At 37.5% G+C, this 18579-nt stretch overlaps 1 protein-coding gene across 1 annotated transcript in view; it reads right to left on the bottom strand.

Moving 5' to 3' along the window:
• Positions 1–1562: 1562 nt before the first annotated feature.
• ADGB (androglobin) overlaps positions 1563–18579 on the bottom strand; it is a 121708-nt gene continuing 104691 nt past the window's right edge. The window contains exons 30-36 of the mRNA XM_010584512.1: positions 18361–18472; positions 11430–11617; positions 9572–9727; positions 7046–7160; positions 4899–5001; positions 3380–3548; positions 1563–1754 (exon numbers count right to left, since the gene is read on the bottom strand). Coding sequence (XP_010582814.1) covers positions 1563–1754; positions 3380–3548; positions 4899–5001; positions 7046–7160; positions 9572–9727; positions 11430–11617; positions 18361–18472 — 1035 coding nt within the window. The remainder of the gene's footprint in view (positions 1755–3379; positions 3549–4898; positions 5002–7045; positions 7161–9571; positions 9728–11429; positions 11618–18360; positions 18473–18579) is intronic.

Below are 18579 nucleotides of genomic sequence, written 5' to 3'. Positions count from 1 at the left end.
GCTTTTCATTTGCAGCCTGTATGGGCCAAAGCAAAACTTAGCTCCTGCTCTTTAAAATAAAAATCACCAGTGCAGTTTTAGGACTCTGGTTTCAATTCCACCTTTTCAAACAGGAAAACTCAAGCCAGATAGTTTAGTTTATGTTGTATGGGAGGAAGGAGGCTGAATGGAGGCAGAGGCATCACAGCAGGTGTGTAGGTGTGATGATGTATAAAGAACAGACATCACAGAACTGATAGAGTGAGTCAAGTTCAAGCCAGGCAGCAAGGTGCTGACAAAACAGGTGAGCAAAAGGCCGAATATCTGGTATGTCATTAGGATGCAGAAAAAAGGCTAGTTTCAAATGCAATGGCTAGCCAGTACCAGCGGCCAGAATGCGAAGGATAAAATTTCTTGTGGTTTGCATTAAATAGGTGAATCTCATGGTTTCTTATGTTGCCTAGATAATGAAATGCTTTTGGACATCCTGGACATATTGTATGTATACAATATGTAGGCAGTCTAGCTTCCCAACCTTCTGCTTGTGACTACATACACAGAAAATTCTTTAAGCCATTTAAAACAGCCCTGTCTGTTCTAGAGAGAGTTTTCACCACTGTAAGAGTTTTGACCATTGTCTGTGAGTACAGAATGCTAGCTAGTGAGTATGAATGCACGTATTTATTTGTGTTAGATGACAGTACCAAAAAATACAGGAATACTATGCTAATGGAGGCAAGAGCTTAGAGGAAATATTTTACCCTTCATGTAGAAAGCTTGTGATTGCCACTTCATTCACACACTGGTTCTACCTTTAAAAAACATTTTTAAATTCCAGCTGAAGGTCTAGGAACCAAGGGTCTATTGTAATCACTTTGAGGAAAGCCACCATGGGCAAAACATAGCTTAGGAAAGATAAACAAAGAGAGCGATAGGGTTTTAAGGAGTATTCAGCAAGCCCTGGAAGGTTGTGCCATGAGTTTGCCACTACAGAGAATTGCTGTGAGACTCAAAAACACTTAAGAGAATGATGAAAGGGAAAAATACTACAGTGCACAGAAAGCTTGTGAGTGCCTACTGAACCAGGTTTTGGGAAGCTTTCCAATGCCTGCATATGAAAAGTGCGGTATGCCACTATTTAATTATTATAAACGCCACAAATTGTCATCCACATAAGGAGCTCATGTTCCTGCCAAGTTAAATGACTTTAAAACTGATTGGTTACACTCACTTTTTCAACTCTGATTCATTCTTGACTGGTTCTGCTTTGATCGGAAAAAAGAGGAAGAAAGACACTGTAATTTTGGGAGAAGAATCTGAATGGAATATGAATTTTTATTGCAAAATTTCATTCCAGTAAAACATACAAACTTTAATAGTAGTGAGTACCTTTATGAGAAGCAAAATACCACACACTTTGTTAAAATGAAGAATACTAGATCAATTTTTTCACTAGCACGAGGCAAAGAGATAAAATGGGATATAGTTGACAAAATTACTGGATAATAACAAACATTGTTTCTCATCTTTGTGTATAAACTTTCTTTCCCAAACCTCTAAATACCATTCAGTAGTGCTAGCAACTACTTTTTTTTCCCTAAACCTTTCTTGTGCTTTTTTTTCTGTGCATCTGGACTTTTTTTCTCTTGCTCTGCTTGCAGGACTGCTTCATGAGCTGCCAGCTCTTCTTGTTTTCTGTGCTCAGCCTCTAGCAGCTTAGTTCTGTATGCTTCCCGAATGCTGTGAACTCTGCCTCGTGTTTCATCTAAGGATGCCTAGCCAAAAACAAACAGCAATACCCCCCCAACACATGAATCTTGATTTCATCTTGTGTCCCTCCTGTTATGTTTCACTTTGTGACTCTGTAAGTACAGGGAGAGCATCTCTCCTTTTCTTTTTGTGTGTATTTTATTGATTTGTCACAGTGACACAACAATATGTCAATATTTTCACCATGAAAAAGAAGAGAAAGTTCATGAAAATCCTTTCTAAATTGCTGGCATAAGCAGCTAATTGTGTGAAAGGAGGACAGGGCAACAGACTAGTTATCCATCCGGGTCTAGTCCCTCTTCAGTTACTGGCTTGCTTTATTGTCTTAAACAAGTCCCTTAAAACCTCATTTTCAGAAATGCCAAAATGGCTTAGGAGTTCTAGTCTTTCAAGAGACTAAAGGAGCCTGAATCACATTGACCTTCCATGAGACTTAAGCGCAAGTGGGACTTGGACATTTACATTTCTATCCTGGAAAATGGGGATACCTGGGTACCTTTGTATAGCTCTCCATCGTCTACAGATGAAAGAACTGTAAAAGTGCTAATCAGCACAGTGTGCATATTCACAAGTAATTCTCATTTTAAATTCACAGCATGAAACATCTTTAATGGACATACTTTCTTGAAAGAGCAAAAGAACTACTCTTAATAAAAATTTTCCCTTCTAATATATGATATGTTAGGCATCCAAAATCCTAGCAACATCTGAAAACCTGGACATACATTCTTTTTAGGATCAATCAGTCACTGGTAAAGAACTATGGCTCCCTGCAGACTTGTAGTTAAGTAATATAAATCAGGCTGTCTGGGAACTTGTTAAGGAGATGTTTTCAAGTGATTTCTGTAAATAGGTTGGTTTGATGTAAAATTATTTTTACTGTCTCTTATCCAGTTTTAAGAGCTCTGAGTAGTCACCAGCTGATTGCTAGTGGTTATTGTATCACCACTGTGTAACAAAACTTTTTGTTCCTGTTGACACTCAAGGGTCAAGCCAATTTTGTTAACATATTTATACCGATTTCATATGCAATGCATTGGCTGAGTTAATGCTAACAATGGATTCTACACTAATGCTACCAAATTTATTATTTATAGACATGTTTTTTTAAGAATTAATAATTCCAGTTTTTTGTTTGCTGGTATTATGCATATTCCAGGAAAACTGTGTTCTCTAACTTTGCTGTAAGACACATTAGGAGCAACTTGCCCTCCTATGTAAATTATCTTGTTCTTTATTACTTTCCAAAAAACCCTATAGAATCCTATAACCAAAAATAATAGCCAAACCAGAGCTGCTTTATCTAATATGCATCTGGTCATGTGTGTCAAATACTCAATTTATTCTCACTTACAACTATCCTTTTACAGTGATATTCTTAAAATAGTGTTTTTGCAAAGAGCTGTATCAAGAAAGTACTAAGAATATCATATAAAGGGTGTTGTGTAGTACTATTTTTTTTCTCTAGAACCTTTAGTTTTAACCTTTGCTCAAGTGAAATTTCAAGCTTGTTCACTGTTTCTAGTTATTGCTACTGAATACAAAAGCCTTGAGAATGGTTGATCAAGATATTCATACCAGTGGTGGATATCACAGTAATAGTTACTAGAAAGTAATCTTGAAAACGTACCTGCAGATTCTCATACATGTCAAGTATATTTTGCTTCAGTAAAGCTCTGGCATTTTGTTCTTTTTCTCTTTGTTCCAAAGCCAGCTCTCGAAGTTCCTTAAAAGGGTTGATTTTTTCCGCTTTACTTATCTCTTGCTCTTTTCTTAGTGCAGACTCAGACATTGTTTTTCTGAAAGAAATACAGAGATATTTGTCTCATTTCAAATAGAGTTTTGGGTGGTGTATATTTTGATTAGCACCCATATGCATATATTTGGATACTGCAATGTCACTATTGTAGGGTTAGATATGGTTAAGGAGTCACTTCTGCTTATATATAACACTGATGAGAAAGTACATTCATTCCTGAGGCCAGGTCTTCTTATACTTGAGTGACTACTTGTAAAATCATGCTCATCTTCAAGCATATGAAAAACTACATGTGACACTTCTTTTTAACTTGCAAGAAATATCATATTTCCAGAATTTTTTGATATTATAATTCAGCACTGAGACAAATGTAGGGGTTTTTTTTTTTGCCGTTGGCATAATGTCAGCTAAGTGGATAATATATTTTTGTAATTTAACTTAAATGACTAGTGTAAAAATCAATGAGTTGATGACAAATGAAATGCTTACAAGACTCAAGCTTCTGGAAGATACTTTGCCATATTTTCTACTGTTCTAATGGTACCCACTTCAATATAACACCAGTTTCCCTTTCAATTTAAAATTAAATTTGGGGATTTTTTGAGCATAAGGTCTTTTGAAAATCAATGAGCTGAATAAATGCCACTTTGCGTACAAATGGACTTAAGCATGAACTGGGTTCTACCTGCAGCACAGCAAACATGCAGGTGCACGTATATTAGCTAGATAGGTTCACATCAACACATGTAATAAAGAATATAGTTCTTTTGAATAAAGAATATAATTAATGTAATTATTTCAGCTATTATCTATTTATTATTAACTGAACTGAATTTGGTAAATATATTATTTGAATCTAGCATCACATCCTGACAAACTTCATATTCTTTCAAGATGACCACTGAAATAAACATATTTGCTTGCACATGCATTTTCTTCAGATTTTTATGTCACATTCTCATTACATACAGTGCAGTGATTCAGCTCCTTTGACATGTATTATGCTAAGGAAAGGACATAAATTATAAATGGATATAGGAAAGCAGAGATTTTAAAACACATCCATGACAGGAAAATTAAAGTTGAAAACTGTATCTTGATGCCATCTACACTTCTGCGTTCACTCCTGAGTGGTTTTGTGTACACAACATAAAGGACAGATAAAACATGGGCCAGGATTTTCACAGCAAATTTAAAAAGCGAGTGACGGAGTTCAATGACATGTGAAGGATAAAGTCTAAATTCACATCTATTATACTGCATCTGGTTACAGAGAGGATACAAGTGCATAAAAATATATTGCATTTACTAATTTCTATATATGAAAATCCTTAGCCAGTCTTTCATTTTGGTGTTTCACTGGGACTGAATTGTTCTTGCTGCAGTTTACCTCATGTAAGGACTAAGGTCTATAGGCTCCCATTTTTTTTGCTGCATTTGTAAGCTTGAGTCAATAGCTGCTTGTGATGCTTTCTTTCCTGTGGTAAGAGAATCTACAACAGAACAGGTTAAACTGGTTATTCAATTATGCTAGGAGGCTCCATCTAAATTCTTACATAGTCTTTTCTTCTTTGGAGTCAGCAAAATACATTAGTAAATGAGAATATGGGTTGGAGAAGATAAAATATTTCTGCCTTTTTATTTCCAACACTCATGATAGAATCAAAAATGCTGCAAACCCCCCACATGTGCTAGAGTGAAATTAATATATGTATTTTAGCTAAATCCACAGTACTCGAGAAGGTCTGTAAATCTAAGCAAGAACATTCAATTTAAAGTGCCTAAAGAATGTTAAGAATAGATTCGAATCAGCAAGGAATCACATTCTTTCATTTTAAAAAAATAAATCAATAAAAATCTGATTGTTCAGTCCTGGCTGCAGTTTAAAAAAGTTATATTCCCTTTTGGGCAGAGATTTAGTTTGGGAAACACCAGTCTAAAGAAAAAAGGTCTCATGGCAACTTAAAATTGTCATTCTGAAGTGTTAGAATTTTTTTAACCACATGGATAGTAACCATGTTATGCTTTAATGTAGCCTTGTCACAATACAATCACATGTCTGATATTAAGCATGCTACTGTGCTCAGCTGCATTGTGATTATTCCAATGCTTCCTTCTTCAGTTAGTCTGGATGTGCTGAAAATGCCTGTGAAATTTGATGAGATTTGATGATGACTGCAGTAGTTTGTTTCCATAAAAACTCTCTTATTACCCTACTTATAGTAATAATCAATTGAAACATTTAAAAAATATTACTGGCATTTTCTCACCAAAAATAGGAAAGAGGTTTCTGAGCATTAAAAAAATTTACTGACTATACATAGACAAATATACCAGCCTTCTCTGTTGGTCTAGAAGGGTGACATGGACTTTGGAAGTGCCTTAGCCACTGCCCACCAGAAAAGTATTCGCCAGAACATAAAAATTCTTATTAAGATACTGAACATTACAAAAATGTTCAAGCCTATTGCTGCACTCTATGGAACCAAACAACTTAAAGTCATTGTGTGTCATGTCTTTACTTCATGAGACTTTGTATTAAACTCCAAACGCCTAGTTTAGAACAAAGCTTTTGGTAGACGACCATTAATTTTGAAGTCCTTAACCAATAACTTGGAGGAAATAATATTCTTTCAAGTTTGTAAGGCAAAAAGTAACTAATGATGTGCTTGTCTAAGGCATAAATTGAGGACTACTTCCACTTTAAGTTCTGAAACATTCCCAGGATGATTACTAACCTGACCAGAAAAATACTAATCTTAACAAGTTATGTACTAGTTACAGGTTCTAGTTCCACGCACATGAGCCATGACCAGGTATTGTCACAATCAGACTGGGTATTATACTTCCTGGTTTGTGATGGCCTGATCTCAGCATTATTCTCAGAAGAAAGAAACAACAAACAGCCTTGCAGCCTTGCACCCAGTTCAAATTTTCATCAGCCTGGTAATTGCCAGGGAATACAAATGAAGAATCCATAGAAGTGGTAACCACTAAATAAAATTAGACAACACTTATGGAAGCTGCCAGGAAGCTGATGCTACTCAGTATGCACTTTTTGACACCTAACTTCCAGAGCACTGTCCATGAACAGTTTCCATTAACATTAACGTAAAAAAAATGCACATTAGAAGTATCAGTGTCTTACTGACATGCTATTTCAGCTGCTAAACAATTTTTTAATATTTCTACACTAATGACCTCTGGTACCCAACTTGGAATTGAGGGAGTAGGTATTTTCCACTGAACTTCCAAAATTTCAGGTTAATTTAGGGTTAGAATTTTAGTAAAGGAGGACTGTTTAAAGTTTGCTTAAGGGTAACTTGGCAGCCTCCAAGAGGCTGTATCTGGGTCTGAAAATAGCGCAATGCAACAATTAAAAAGGGGATAGAGAAGATAGAGACTAAACATGCCATTGTGCCTTTGGACAGCTTTATTGGGACTGTTCTATCCATTTTCTACCAGTATTTAATGCAGAAGTCTTTTCTAAGGAGCTGAACATGATAAACAGATGACATGCCTGACAGAAAGTTATACCCTTACCTCTTTCTCCTGAACTAGGTTTTAAACTGGCAGTCTCAGTCCCAGCTATGGGCTCCTCTGAATCTCTCACAGCATACTTATTAATAAACCGCATGCGTTCCTGAAAAGCCTAGAGATCAAAGTTTTAATCCAGATGAGAAAACTTCTACTGCATACTTTAAATCCCAAACAATTTTCAAAACTAGGTATCTGTAAGTGGTCAAGAAGACACTAAATCTTCAAATCCTGTGCATGTGAGATACAGTCTTACTTCATATTACTGGTGAGTGTCTTTCACTGGTTTGATCTATGAAAATGTCACCTCTAACAACAGGAGTACCATTAGTGAGTCACCGAGGAGAGAAGAAGATAAGCGTAAGGGGACCATATTTCATGTCAGTCATATTCAAGCCATCTCTCCAATAGATTTTTTTTTCTGAAATAATAACCTATCAACATTAAACATCCAATTTTTCTAGCAATATTTTGGAACCTTTATTTGTTTAGTTTTAATGTATTGTATAGAGGAGAAATAAATTAGCAGTAGTACTTAAAGTTCATCTTTAATTTATATCAAGTGTGTCTTGAGTATATGAATAAGAATCCCTAAGTAAACCTTTGCGAGATGGTAGTTCAGTAAAATGGAAAGTAGGCAGTACACTTTGAATGGTTTCACTCAATACATACTGGCTATATTTAGTTTATATCCCAAAGGAGAAAACGATGCTGTCAATAACAAACCTAACTCTAGGGTGCAGTAAGCAACTCTGCCTGGGGCTGGAATCAGAAAAGGTGCTAGGGTTCCCATTCAATCAGTCCCCAGACATGGGATACTTAAAGATCATCATGCAATGAAATAGTGGAAAATCACTGAACTCTGGGCAGTTTAAAATAGTCTCTGGATTTAAAAAAAAACACAAACAACAACCAAACGAACCTGAAAAGCAAGATCTGTTCCCTCCTAGCTGAATGTATGGCCAGAATACATTCAGCTACTGCACCTCATTAGGGAAATACCTCTTCCTCCTAGGAGCTCCTATAGCCTGCTGATTTAGACTTCCTCCTGCGAAATGGGAGCTATGGGTGCAAACCCTTTCAGACTCAACTACCTTTGATGCCAAAACCAGGCATCACCACTTCTGCCTGTCATTTTGGAAGGTGACTTGGCCTCACTGGACTTTCTCTTAAAGGCTCAGATTGCCAGAATGGACGGAGAAACCAAAAATCAGCCTGGAGTCAGGCACCCAATTCCCAGGGTCACAGGGCATGTGATGTTGGAGCAGGGTGATCAGGAAGAAGGGAGGAGGGAAGCTACTCATTCTGGATAGCAGACCCCTGAGTTAGACCTTTTTCTAGTGTATTATATGTAGTTGCTGCAAATTTCTTAACGATGGCTGTTTTAGAAAAATGTCACAGACCTAAGGGGCTTTTAAAATGGAACCCTTTAGCTGTAATTCAGTTGATTTTCTGATCAAAAAAAGGCAACGGTGATAGAACCAGCGTTCTGAAAAGACTCTACACATCAAAGGGGATTCATTTCCAGCTAATCTTTAGGACGCTGTACTTGCATTTTCAGTCTCAGCACAGCCAATCAAAGCTGGAGAGTAATGCATCTCTCCTTAGATCAGAATTTAATAAAGTACTGTAAGAAAAATTTTTGAGCTTTAGATACATTGAACAGAACTGAGAAAATCTGAAAGTGTAACTGGGAAGACCTATGTCTGAGGTTCGTTTCTGAAAGGTAATATAAAAAAGGCAAAATGATTCTGAGCTGGGGTTTCTGGCCAAATACCCCTCAAAGGTCATTGGCGGTGGTGGTGATAGGGAATAACTGTTAGGTAAGTTTTAAGACTGCATTTTGTTCTTTTATTTTCCTTTTTTTGGTAATGATGCTTCCAATTCTGAATCAGCAGTTTAATTTTTTGCTTTGCTAGAAAGAACTTGTATTATTTCTCCATCTTAAGCATACGTCATGTCAAAAGAGCCCAGCTGCAGCTGATAGATATCTGAGTTAGTATTGCTTCTCCAAAACAGTGAATTCATACAAAGCAGCATGTACAGGCTCATGGGTAACCTGCAACCCAGAATGAAGACGGGAATCCTGGCTGCAGGGGACAATTTCAGTGATGATATGGCCAGGCGCCAGTTCATCAAGAAAAATCTTTTTGGCATGTTTATAACAGTGTATTTCTCACTAGAATCTGTTCATGCTAAACATTAAACTTGTCATGAGAAGCAGCTTTGAAATTGTGCAGACGTGGTGGGCTTTCTAAGGAGAAACTTGTCTCTGTTTTGTAAAGTCAAATCTAAAGTCTCGGTGATCTACAGCAGTCTAAAGGAGATGATCTGGATTCCTGCCCAGAATTCATGCACGTAACCACTTTTGATTCTTTAACCTGTGTAAAAGTTCCTGTCTCCCACAGAGTGGTGAAGAGGACAGCCATATGAAGTCAGGTCTCTGTTGTGGCAACCGGTCTACCACCACAGCAGCTCCTGGAACTTGTGAAGAATCATTACTGCAAAGATTGCACTCTGATATACCTTGATAGCTCTTCCTGGCTCTGCAGACTCCCATGCTTGTTTCATGGCTTTGATCTCATCTGCTCGCTGGGTGTCTTTCTTCACCTCCAGAATGTCTGCCTCTCTCTGCTCACTAACTAGACGTAAAGTCCAGTATGGTTTGTTTGAAGCAGCTTGCTGAAAGTAAAGTATCATAAACATAATGTATTCACTGGTATACATCTAACACCACTATATAGGATAAAGTTATGTTTCTGTATCCTGGTTTCAGCTTCCTGACTGATATACATTATACACTGATAGACTTTGACATGCATTACTACACAGCGGCTGCCAAAGGAAAGGAATATGACTTTGCAATGTCTAGAAGCTTTTGGAGGTATTCTGTTTATATGCTTCTCTCCACTCCCATATAGCATGCTCCACACTCCCAGTTCTTTTCAACAGTCTGAACAAGAGTATTTTGTAGCTATTCTTCCCTTCCCTTCCCTTCCCTTCCCTTCCCTTCCCTTCCCTCTTTCACTTTCTCCTCTCCTCTCCTCTCCTCTCCCTTTTTACTAGAAGTCTTACTATATTAAACTAGGCTTTTTGTGTAGAAATCCATCTTGCTCTGTCTTATGAGGCATCTGGTTCTTTCCAATCACTTCCCAAATTTTCTAAACTGCCTTAACGCATGGCTTCTCCAGAACTGTAGGGTACAAGTAGTGCCTCAAGTGTAGGAGACTATTCTGCTGTCTGACTGATGAATGAGATGTTGGGCTACATATATTTCTGGAAACTTTACCATCTGTAGAACTTTTAAGCCCAAGATTCAGAAATAGAGATAGGAGTTCAGCTTTTATTTGAGACTAAAGGTGGGCATCTTCTTTACCTGCAAGCAGTTCCATCTTGAAACTTGCATCTGTTTTAGTGGCAGACTGAAGAACTCCCAAGAGCTATCATCCTAGCACCCCCAGTGTACCCCATCATGGGAGCTGAAGGCAGAAATCTGACACAGCCTGAAGCTGCATTGCATTTCTGTGGCCAACAATCTCAACTGCAGCCACTTGCACTGCTCTGAAAGAAGGGTTAAGGCACTATTCCAGAACTCTATATAATAAGGTGTGGAAGTGAATCATAGAAAAGTTTGCTGTGCAGCAGGTTTAGTCAAGAAAACAATTCAGTAGAGATTTCTTCATGAAAAACTCTATGGAGATGCCCTCCCCTTGAACTACCTGCCATGAGGCAGCAAAATTCCCAGCAAAAGCAATACCATTAAACGAGGAGCTGTCGGTTCCTTCCTTGCCTTCCATTAATCTGTTTGCAATCCATAAAGTCAGTTATTCCTTTTAAGGCACACAGGCTGGTGGTAGCCTTTTGGTCTACCACAGAACACTCAGATTATCCCACCACAGATGAGAATAATTTCCAAGTAGGCAAGTAGGTACCAATTTTTCTGCCACTGTATGTCCACAGGCTAATGACAATTGTGACATATGAGACAGGAACTATAGCGGAAAGACCTATTTCATCTCCCCGGGAACCTATGAAAACCACTACAATGAGGCCTAATGGGACATGAATATGGCAAATTCACGCAATTTAATAAACCTTCAGCAGAGACAGAAACTGGACCAACAAAAGGAACAACCAGTGGTTGCTTTATACATAAACAAAGAAATGAGCACATTTCATCTCTAAATGCAGGATGCATGTCTTTTACATGTGTAACTCGATCTCTCTCAGGAGTAAAACTAAAAAGGTGGCAAAGCAGGGCACAGAGAAATGCAAGGGATACACTAGAAGTGCTAGTAATACTGACCTGCAGACCTGAAAATATCTTTACACTCAGTACAATGATGGCATATTCAACAAAACCAGTTTTTGGCTTTGTTCTCACCTGAGATTCAGGTCGAGACACAAGAGATACAAGTGATCCTCTTTCTTTACTGGACTTCTCTTTTTCTGTCTTCTCAGATGCTTTATCTTTTGTTTTTCTACTTGGTTTAGGAATACTTGCAGACTTTTGTCCTTCAGAATAATTGAGCACTGGGGGAAAGCTGTGCTCCTCATGCTTTTCCCCATGTACTATTCAGATGTAGTTATGACGCATGATGAATTAGAGGATACCATTGCCATCCAGAAATGTATTTCCCCATGTAATATCCAGGGTTGAATAACAGCACAAAACAGCCATACAGAAAGACAAAGAAAAGTCAGTTAATTAGTTGACATTTTCAAGTACTACACTAACATTTATTGTTGGACCAAAAAAAGGATGTGGGGACAAAGCAACTTTTAAAAACAGACTTACAAGTTGGACATATTGTGACAGCCTTATCTGTCCTAAATACCACTTTACCCAGAGCTTAACTGTGAAGATGCCATGGTCCCTGCACAATAGTCACTGCATTACTGTCTTGTGTATGGGTCAATCCAAAGACAGCAATGTACAGAATCACAGTCTGACTCTTACTTCTCTTACATACATATATATTCTCTTCTCATACAATCTCTGTCAGTGTTATGCACTAGGCAGGGGAGAAGGTCAAAGTAAGTAAAGTCAATGTTCTCACTGTTGCAGATCCTTGTAAGCCTGAAAGTGTGAAGAGCAGAGGGGAAGGTACATGCCACCAAAAATGCAAGGAAGTTAAGGCAAAGAAACATATTTGAGATTTGATGCATATTTAAGAAATTCAAAATTGTCATTCTCAGAACTATCTGATAACATTTTGGATTAATTATTTTGTCAGTCCATGTGTATGCTATATGTTTGAATTAAAGATACCGAGAACTGACATTTGTAACACTTATTCTGCACTGTCTTGGCTGGTGGGAACTGTTAACAAGATTTTTTGCATGTCATAGTCTTGTTAAAATAAATAACTAAATAAAGCCTGTAATAGCATATAGCTTTAATAGCATAAGGAACCTGTCAGTTGAAACAACCTGGAATGGACCCACAACACTATGAGAAAGATTAAAGATCTGAGACTGAAATCTCCATTTCCCTCCCCCTTCATACTGCTTGAAACATTGAAACAAATGCTGAAAATGTAGATTTAGTCAATGCAATAAAACAGGGCATTTGTCTTAGAAAAAAGAGGAAAGGAGTGACTGTTTTACCATCTGACCATAACAACAAGGTACCTTTCACTTAATGCTATGCTTTTCTAATTTCCTTCCACTGACGCCAAATCACTGTGTTGCATGATTAATGAGATTTGGGTCAGATCTGCAATGTCATGGCTGAGGTTATATTCATATACAAAATTGTAAATATTAAATATATAGAAACATATTTATAATACACATACAAATATATGTTATATGATGTGTATTACATCATACATTATACATGTGTTTATGTATAAATTGATTATTCTTACCTCCTCATGCTACTTAAATAAGGTACGATGGCACCAAAGTGCTAAGCTTAAATTGATTCAGTGCTACCAAAGCATACATTAAAGAATGAAAGCAAAAATTAAAGTGGTGTCCACAAATACTGAAGATACTAAAACAACTCCAGAGGAAATGCAAATATAAAATAAATAGTGATGACATTATTTGAAGTTATAATATCATTACATAAATGGCTTTCCATTTAATTTCACATTATCATAACATATTAGCACCACAAATCAGGCTGGTGTACAAGCATTATTCAGTGAATTATTAATTTTTAAAGATAAATTATTTATTTTTTATACAAACACTCAAGAGACATTCAGTGTTATTAGCTAAATGATATCAGACAAAGACTCTTCTATGTCATGGGATACCACAAGTTTTGTTTGGCTTCTATAAATATTTTCCAACACTGAATTTTAACATTTTGATGCTCTGGACTTATGTTATACACTCAGAAGTTAGTAGATAGATAACAAACAAGCATATGAAATGACAGGGCTACAATGAGGTATCCTGTTTTAACTCCAGATATGAATGCTTAGGGCAGGATTCAGTTGAGCTCTCTTCACTAACAGCACGCTGCACTGTCCAGGCCCCCCCAGCCCTCCTCCCTCCCCCAGCAGAGCAGGCAGTCTCCTGGCTTTTGGGATCACCTTCCAGATATTCCTGGAGGGGACACTGGCTGCAGTTTGGCACTATAGCGTGCAGCCTACTCTGACTCTACGGGAGATGGGAGTAGTTCCTCAGGGCTTTTCTAAGGATGAAGCCAGGCAAATGCTTTGTATGGGATGTGATGAGAAGAAAGGCAGGGAGATGATACAGGCAGTGAAAGGCCATTCCAGCTCATAGCTTATGCAACGATCATCACAAACTCTCTGTGGCAGTTACCTTATATGTATGGCACCAAGAAAAGTTTGGCCATCACACCAATTGACAGTGATGACAAGCAGCTGATAGCAACTCTTAAAATTAGCTTCTCTACCACTTTTCCGTTATTTACTCAGAGATTCATTTAGTCTAGTGCCAGAAGGGACCACAGTGATCATCCAGTCTCATGTCTTGCCTACGACAAGCTAAATAATTACGCCAAATTCTTATCTGAAACTTAGAACTTCAGATTGAGATACAACAGTCCTCTTTTTTAGGCAAGAGAGACAGCTACTCTTGATTTATTGAGATTCAAATTACAGAAAATGTATCTTAGTCATAAGGAGTCTTTTGAAGTTTTCTTTGAGAAGATATCATGCTCCCACTGTTTGAAACAAGCCTTGAGCATTTAGTGGAATTACCCAGTAGCTGGCAGAAATGACTATTACTTGCCCCATGGGAAACATTCAGATTTGGTTAGGAAATGACTGAGAAGCTCAGATATTGCTTTTCCTGTCTCTGACTGGATCTTCAGACGGATTCTCGACAGATAGCAACGTCAAAAATCTTTCCAAAGTTGGGCTCATCCAGGCACTAAAGTTGCAGTAAAAATACACCAGGATAGAAGCAAACCACCAATATGGTTGCAGTAGTAGGGTGGGCTGAGAGCATGGCTTAGAGGTCTACAGGTCTTTAAACTCTACCACCATCATGTATCCTCAGTGACCTATTTTTTCACTGAACCAGTGATTAATCACTGTGGACAGGCAAGGTGGGAAAGAGATAAAGAGGGAGAACTGGACATCCTGTTAAACATCTCATGAAATCCTGCCCTTGGCATGAGCCGGCAAGTTCTCCCGTGGGAACAGAAAACCTGGGGGAGAAACTTTCCCAGCTCTGAAGAAAAAAAGGAATATTCCAAAGGATATTGCCTCTCCTGCCTTTTCAAACCTACCTCTACTACCTGGGTTGGGCACCCTATCTCCCCCTGCTCTCCCAGCTGGATACACAGCCTTCTCTCATCAACAGCTCATACTTTTCAGTTAACTTAAGGCAATATATAAAATACATGCTGCAGTAAGCATTCAGCACACGCTGATGATTCAGCTCTGGGTTGTGACAGCTGCACAATAAAACTTCTGATCTTACTATGAGAAAAGTAAAACCAAAGAACCTAAAAAAGGCAATAGCTGGAAATCATATATACAAAACAAATCTTAAAATAATTTTGTGTGCACAGTCAAGCAACTTAAAATGGTATTAACAGCTGCAAGATTGCCTGCTAATTTTTCCCCTTTTTACACAAGAATTATGATCCAGACCTTACTTTTTTTTACCAGTTTTCCACTGAAGTCTTGCCCCATTAACAGTTCCCAAAGGAAGGTAAAAAAGAAAAAAAAAGAGAGAAAAGAATGAAGACTGTATAAATAATAAATTATCTTGCACTTTCTAATTTCTGTATACTTGGGTTTTCCTGGTTAATGCTTTTTTAATGTTTTGTTTGTGCAATGAACTCTTCAATAAAACATTTGAAGAGATTTCATATATAATAAATATGACTAAATATTAGTCATGAAATAACTTCTGCTAATACAGTTCTTTTTACAAGTACCGCCAAACTGCAGCGTTAAGGATTCTGAAGAAAGAAAAGAGTAACAAGCATCAACAAATACAAAATATAAAATTATCATAGCATCTGTATGCCAGAGAACATGTTTTCTTCAAAAATGTTCTTATTAAATATTTATAATATCGGTCAATATCGATAGTATAATAGTATGGGTCTTCATTTAAAGGGACACTTGCTTAAGACTCTAGTAAATGCTAATATGAACCTGAAACATGCTTTTACCATGATAAATTAGCTTTAATACAAAACTAACTCCAGGTGGCACTGTTGTCTTACGTGAAAAAGTGATACCTGAAATGGTGAAAATTTGTTGCAGGAATTTTCCACCTGGCTCACTGCAGCTTTCTTGAAAATCACATGGTGAGAGGACGCCTTTTTGGTTACATGCCAACACTGTGATTATATGAATTGTGTGTTTGATAATTGGGGCTGGCAGCTTTAAATGGTAAAGCTCAGTTTTCATATTACTTTAAGACTAGTTCACGATCAGAAAAAGATTCAAAGATTAAATGTGGGTTTTTTTCCAAAATACCTATAGTAAGCACTTCAGATAAATGTTGCTGTTAATAGCGGTACATAAAATAAATGCTAAGTAGTAAATACAGTATGTGTTGGTGTTCAAACTTTATGTTATATGTTGTTTTTAAACTCTGATGGTGGCCTGGGCAATCTGTTGATGTCCTTGTATGAACAGAAACACCCAGTTAAAATGAACTGTGAAATGGATTTGGGTTACTTTGAAAGGCAGCAATTAAGAGAGGACACAGAAATCACAACATTTAAAAAGAATCCTAAGAGAAACGTGCTCGTTATCACTGACTGTGGCTTGAGTATGGTTGACTCCAAATGAGCCAAAGCATCAGTTAACATGGAGAAGGGAACCTATGAACTGGAATACTGCTACCTTGAACTAAACATGAGAATACTCATGAGATTGACAAGCTTCAGTAATAACAACTGAAAAGTAGTGAAGAAACTTAGAGATTAAGTGACCTCCTTTGACCTGCAGCTTTACAGACCATGGTGATATCTGTATGAAAGGATATACACCAGTACCATAAGTGGTGTGGTAAGTGCAAGCTGTTACTACGTAGCTGGCTCAGAAAGATAAGACAATGTTATAGGATGTCTATTGTAAGAAGCAGCCTAGCACTAAGGGGTAAACAAGGAGAATAAATGGAGTCATCTAGGAAGAAGTGATGATTTTGTGAAGAATGCAACAAACAAAAAGCAGGTGAAATCACCACTAAAAAAGCTGTGTACACCAGTCCTGTTAGGCTACGTGGCACAGCTCCTCAAATATTACTAAAATTGACTAGGGACTATAGTAAATCAACAAGATACATCTTTGTGAAGTTCTGTAATGCTAGCTGAAATAAGACTGCAAAAATCTCCAATGTTGCACTCATCTTAAAAAGAGGAAATAAAATGATACATGTCAGCAATTACTACTGATGAATCTAACTTCAGCCCAGGGTAATTAAAATTTAAAAAAAAAAAAAGAAAAAAAAGATCAGACATTCAAACAGAAATATGTAACCAGAGTAAGAAGTAAGAAATACCACTAATAAATAAAGATCAAATCTTCCTAAGAAAATTTAAGGGTATTAGCAAGTCTATATATATGAGGAAGGATAACACAAATAATTTCTTCTTATCTTATATTTTAAAAATTGAGTTATAGAACTTTAATATTAATGATATGGGAAATTTACCAAATGGTGGAAAGTAATATTTTAGGTTCTGCAGGCATCTAAAGGTGAGAGCGCAGGGGAGTCAGCTGCATGTGTGTGTGTGTGATGGTCTACACCAGCAGCTGGAGTAGGGCTGCAGCCTCAGGAGCTCATATGGGATCCAGGGGCCAGCTATGGAGCAGGCTAGGTGTTTAAGTCACTGGAAGGATCCTTTTTTTTAAAAATATATATATATATATAGTCTCTCCAGTGAACTTCCACCCTGTCCAGCCAGAGAGGGAAGCAGGATGAGGCCATTGGTGCTGTCTGAGTTTGTGCGAGTGCTCTGAGTGTCTGTAATCTGTGTGGCTGGCAACGTATATATGTATATACATAGTGTGTATGTGTGTTCCGTGTGTGTGTGCCTGCTGGGACTACATCTTCAGACTCACTAATGGTTGGACCTGGGGATGTGGAGTGGTAACAGCCTCGCCTCTCTTGGGCTGTTGGGTCCAGCATGATAAATTTTCTTCTAACATAATTAGGATCTAAATTATTCCATGTCAGCCCCAGTGGTAAAAGGAGAAGCAAATATGAGACATTTATCTAATTTCTAGGATACTGACTAGTATTCTAACTGCTTTTAATACGTGCTGGGTTTTTTTTCTGTCCCTTAACAAGAAATGTTAAGAGAATCTGGAAAAAAAGAAAAGGTTCTGTAATTCCTCTGTCCCCTTCCTGGCTTGAATATGCAGCCTGTCCTTGGGACCTTTGCTTGTCTTGCCTCCTGCCTAAATTCTTCTCCTAGCACTACAGAAGTAATACATATCCCAAACCAGGCCTTTTTTTCGCTCTTGTCAGTGCATTTTCTTAAATTATCCGCAGGTATGTTTCTTTAGTTTCAGTAGAAACTTCTATGTTTGGATGCACTTTGTCAGGGCACTGAGTGTAGGAGCAGTCACACTTCTACAACTATTCCAGGTCCCTACCTAAAGTTGAGCTCTAAGAAGCTCAGGTGGGTTTTGCAGAGTATTCTCTGATTTCTTTATAATTTGTGAACTGAAGGAATCATGTAATCAAACTTCATTTCTATGAAGCACAGAACAAAGAGCTTTGTTTCTTAATTATTTCACTCAAGAAGTGAATAAAAGAAAAAATGTCATATGGTCTTGGCTTGTGGTAATATAACATTTTTTAAAATCAGTAACATGATGCATGTGACTAAATACATACTAAGATTGACCTACCTTTGATTTCATTTTTCTCAATTTCTTTTAGTTCCTGAACAAACAGAGACTGACTGTCTGTAAGTGGCCAACTATTATACAACACCAAAGCTTGTATGATATACTTGTAAGACTGTGAAAGAAAATGCAGTACATTAACATGCTGAAGACATAACAATTATAGTAAGCATTCAAAAGTCCTGTAGGTTAGTGAACTGCCAGCTATTGAACTCAGCAAAT

The sequence above is a fragment of the Haliaeetus leucocephalus genome, unplaced genomic scaffold (genome assembly GCF_000737465.1).
Source record: "Haliaeetus leucocephalus isolate CR32 unplaced genomic scaffold, Haliaeetus_leucocephalus-4.0 Scaffold992, whole genome shotgun sequence".
NCBI classification, from domain to species: domain Eukaryota; kingdom Metazoa; phylum Chordata; class Aves; order Accipitriformes; family Accipitridae; genus Haliaeetus; species Haliaeetus leucocephalus.
Note: the sequence above shows the minus strand (reverse complement) of the source record. Positions and strands in the feature narration are given on the sequence as shown.